The 4453-nt window shown below is 50.2% G+C and overlaps 1 protein-coding gene across 1 annotated transcript; it reads left to right on the top strand.

Annotated features, from left to right (window-relative positions):
- The first annotated feature begins 1662 nt into the window (after positions 1 to 1662).
- On the top strand, positions 1663 to 3463 carry AVPI1 (arginine vasopressin induced 1). The gene is made up of 2 exons (XM_010974399.3): positions 1663 to 1949; positions 2873 to 3463. Exons 1-2 carry the CDS (start codon positions 1663 to 1665, stop codon positions 3030 to 3032), a joined length of 447 nt encoding a protein of 148 aa, XP_010972701.1. The 3' UTR covers positions 3033 to 3463.
- The last annotated feature ends 990 nt before the right edge of the window (positions 3464 to 4453 follow it).

The following is a 4453-nucleotide window of genomic DNA, read 5'->3' as shown; positions in this document are numbered from 1 at the left end:
TGGTAATGCTTTTATTTATGTGATTCTGTTCTTTTGCATATTTTACAATGAGCATGCAGAGTTTTTATTTAAATATATTTTCACTTTAATTTCCCCCTTTGTTAAGTCAGTTGCTAGTAGACAGATATCTCTGTAGCTAGCTGTGGGATGAGGTCTGACTTAGCAACCAGGCCTTCCCTGGTGAGGCCCAGGGCTGCAAAGGGTGGGGGAAGCCCAGGCAGGTCCTCAGCTGGCTCAGGCCAGACTGCTTGGAGGAAAAGGAGGGTCCACATCACACCCCTGACCCAAGTACAAAAGTCAAGCAGGCCAAGAAGACGGTTATTTGCATTTATTTAGCTCTCATTGGGTACTTGATACGACCCATTTAATCCTTACAATAATCCTGAGAAGTGGTTATTAGCCCCATTTTATAGTTAAGTAAACAGACTCAGAGAAGTTGAGTAGCTTGCCTAAGGTCACAGCTAGGAAGGTGGCAGAGCTGGGATTCAAAGCCAGTTCTTTGTAATGCCAAAGTCCTTGGTCTTCCTGGTCTCCAGTCTGTTTTCTACTCCCATAGCTTTTACAGAGCCTCTTATTCCTTTATCATTCAAAGTAAACTCCCTGGAACTCAGGGAAATAATTCAATTTTCATCTCTTGGATACGGGACGGCGGGGGGGGGGGGGGTGCAGGGGAAGCATTGACATGAGCCTAACTGTTATGGAACTTTATCATAGATTTCGGCCTCCACCCTTATAGGATATTCTAATCCTATAGTCTCTTCTTGTACCCCTGTCTTCCTCTCTGTGGTCCTTTGGACTGTAGTTAGATCTGATTGGTCTATTTCACACTGTGTTTGCTAAATTATATGGACTTGGTTCATCCCCCAGGTCTTGAAAATAAGAAATGGGGTGACTCCTTAATGTTACAGATGGAAAAGCAGAATAGTAGAGCATCTTGCATGTTCTTAATGCTTTATGTGCCTTCACTCACAGGAAGTCTGTCTACAAAGTAGGTAATAGCATGGCTGATAAGTTTACGCAGGAAGCAGCTGAAAGTGGTGGAGGCGGCCGGAAGCCAGGAGCCTAAGCCCCCAGCCCCTCCCTTACATCTGTCCCAGAGCTTGGGGCTCCGCATCAGAGTATTCTGGATTCTGTTCCGCAGTTTCCTCATCTGAGAAATGGGGAGGTTAAAGGTACCTACTCACAGGGTTGCTGTGCTCACATTTCAACGCTGTCCTGTGGATACAGCTCTGACAGCGGAACCAGAGACACAAGTGCTGCTGCGTTATCATTAGGACCTGGGGTCTGCATGGACTTGAGACCAGGACAGACCTGGGTTCTACTTCTGGCTCTGCACTGACACACGGCTTTGTGCCTGCGAGAAAGTCATTTCACGTCTGAGTCTCACTTCATCTGCAGAGTGGGGATAAGCACTTCTCACCTTCTGTGATTCTTAAGTAAGTCTGTACGTGTGTCAGACACATAAAGCACTTTATAGTAATGTTTGACTATCATTATTAATGGTATTTCCCCAAGGTGCCCAGGGAAATTAGAGCGATTTTAAGTCAAAGCTTACTCCACTTTAGCTCCTGGAGAATAGAAACACCAGGAGCCCTTGACTAGTCAGGGAGAGGCCTGCAGAGCTGCTGACGTGCCCCATGCTCCTTCCTCAGAGCACCCAGAATGGGCACCCCCGCCTCTGTGGTGAGTGAGCCGCCCCCCTGGCAGGCCCCGACTGAGACCCGGGGCCGCAAGCAGGCCTCGGCCAACATCTTCCAGGACGCTGAGCTGCTGCAGATCCAGGGCCTGTTTCAGCGCAGTGGGGACCAGCTGGCCGAGGAGCGCGCGCAGATCGTCTGGGAGTGTGCTGGGGACCACCACGTGGCCGAGGCCTTGAAGAGGCTGCGCAGGAAAAGGCCCCCACGGCCGAGGCCCCTGAGCCACTCGCTACACCACTGCAGCCGGCTCAGGTAGGCTCCCGGGGCTGGAGGGCCGAGGGGAGGGGAGCACTAACGGGCCGCTCCACCACTTCCCTGCGGCAGACTTGGAGCCACTAACCTGGCCTCACTGTGAAGTACCTACCATTTGGGTTGTTGTAAGGTCTGCACGGCACCTACCCCCTGGTTGCTGTTACTCCTGGAGTCATCTGTGACCCTATGAACTCCCATGGGGAAGGGGTGCCTGGGTCCTATCAGTGCCACCTCATTTCACAGTGATTCTCCACCAGGTGGGAGGAACTACTGTTTGGAAGGAAAAAAAATCCTGTTTACCTGTTGAACAGGTAACATTCAGAAGTAAGCCTGGTGAAAATCTTGGCTGTGGGATTACTGAGAATACAGCATAGGAGGGTATTGTGGAGTCCACAGCTCAGGAACAGCAAGCCCCAAGAGATGGAGTTGAACCACGTGGCCTAACCAACCATTGCAGGTTACACTCTGGGCTCCATTCCAATGGCTGCCTTCTCTGGGGCCCACAGTCAGCACGTTAGATCTTAACAGGCCTTCTGAGATCATTAGGTCTGGGGCAGCAAATCAGTTTCATTGCTCATATTGGTTCTAATTGAGTAATCCCTATTGAAATCATCTTAAGAAGGATACTTGCCTTCTGGTCTCGTATTATGACTGACTAATGACGTCTGCCATGATTATAGGATGAGGAAGCTGGGGAAATGTTGAGTGTCATACCCCTGATCTAGTTCAACTTTCTTTACAGAAGAGCAGTCTGAAAGCTTTGCCTCATCATGCGGCTCTCGGGGGGCAGAGATGAGACTGGAGCCCTGGTCTCACTTGGCCCTGAACAGTGTGCTTTAATAGTTCATCATGACCAAAATCTCTTCAGTCCCCATTCTGTCCTTCCTATTGATGTTGGCTTAACACACACTTGTTCCCTGCAGAATCCCAGAGTCCCACGCTCCACCAGCCGACCCACAGAGCAGTGCCACGGAGATGGCTTCCGGCGATCAGTATCTGAACTCTAGGAGGGCAAGTGCCAGGATCCGCCGGAACTGGAGGAAGCCGAGTCCCACAAGCTACCTCCATCAGATCAGACACTGATCTGGGGAAGGGGCTGGGAATGGCTGTGTCTTCCCCAGGATTCATAGGGACTTTGGCCAAAGGGCCTGGGGAGAAGAAGGAAGAGAGAGTTGAAGCAGACAGCCTCACATAAGTAAATGAAATCCTGATGCCATTGGCCTGATCGAGTCAGAACAGGACCAGAGGCTTCCACTGAGCTGTTTTATGGGACCCACTCCTCACCAGGTCAAGAAAGTGACCGTTCCTGCCTCAGCCCTTCCCAATTTAACACTATACTGGGCTGCATGACATACCCCTGGGAGTCAAGTGACAGGTACGCAGACTCAGCATCTCACCACTTCTGCTACTACTGTAACCCGTGGTCCAGCAGCCTGTCCCACAGCCCTGTCCCTTCAGACCAGCACAAGGAAAACGTGGTTTAAGTGGCAAAATAAAAACATCTGCATCAAGAACTATGTGAGTCTGTCACGGAAGGGGAAGATGCCGAAGTGGACCTCAGGAGCCAGGGGCTGAGGCACTGGGCTCATTGTTCCCCGGAAGGGGAAAATCGGGCTGGCCTCCTTTCCCACAGGCTTCTAATTGGGAGGTGAGATGGAAGCCCCTCTGTAGACAGTCCTGATCCCAGGAGAGGAGGGGGTCCTTGGCCCTTAGGCAGCTCTAGAAGGGGGGAGGCATTACAGTCAGCCCTGCAGGGCGGGCAGTAGGTCCCTGGGCTGGATGAGTCTGCAGTCAGTGTAGTGGCACTGGCTCCTCGGCCAGCTTCTTCCCCGTGGACCAGCCGTCCTGTGGTGGCTCAACTGCTGCACCACTCGAGCCTCTTTGTATTACTGGTTTCCTGTAGCCTGAAAACCCTAGGTGAGGATTTTAAACTATTCAGGCCTTGGTTCAAAAGGAGCCTACTATGTATGTGCTTGTTAGCATTCAGCTCCCCTCCCCACCCATTCTGCTTGTTTATCCATCACTTAAAGGAGCCAGGGTTCAAAGCACTCAAAGTGGGCAGAGATGAACACAAGAGCAGCACTGCCCTCTTGTGGCCAAGAAGAGAAGTCCGCACATTCCTCATCCCGAACCCTTGGGGCTAGACGATTTTGGAATTCAGAATTTTTTCAGCATTTAGAAAGTAGTCAGTCCAAGTACTGTATAATCCCCATTGGGGGAACATCTCATAACGAAACACCAATATTTCTGCAATAAATATTCACAGTAAGAGGCATACATGATGATTACAAATAGCTTTGCATCAGTGTAGGTTCAGGTCAGGTATTGGTGTCAGATGATTTATGAAAATATTTTGGGAAATGAGGACATGTACCTTCCTCTACTAGAGGAAAAGAGACTCAGGAGCCATATCTCAGCAATTCCATGGCAACACAGGGTTCTTTGTCCTTAAAACTGCATTCTACATTGTCTTCCTTCCACCAAAGAAAACTAGACAAGAAAGG

This window comes from Camelus dromedarius, chromosome 8 (assembly GCF_036321535.1).
Source record: "Camelus dromedarius isolate mCamDro1 chromosome 8, mCamDro1.pat, whole genome shotgun sequence".
Classification (NCBI taxonomy): domain Eukaryota; kingdom Metazoa; phylum Chordata; class Mammalia; order Artiodactyla; family Camelidae; genus Camelus; species Camelus dromedarius.
This window is presented reverse-complemented; position numbering and strand designations above follow the sequence as displayed.

Excerpts from the sequence above, each read along its gene's own strand:
- AVPI1 (XM_010974399.3), top strand. The coding sequence starts at position 1,663 with ATGGGCACCCCCGCCTCTGTGGTGAGTGAGCCGCCCCCCTGGCAGGCC. Across the intron at positions 1,950-2,872 it reads CACCACTGCAGCCGGCTCAG|AATCCCAGAGTCCCACGCTC; the intron begins GTAGGCTCCCGG and ends TGTTCCCTGCAG.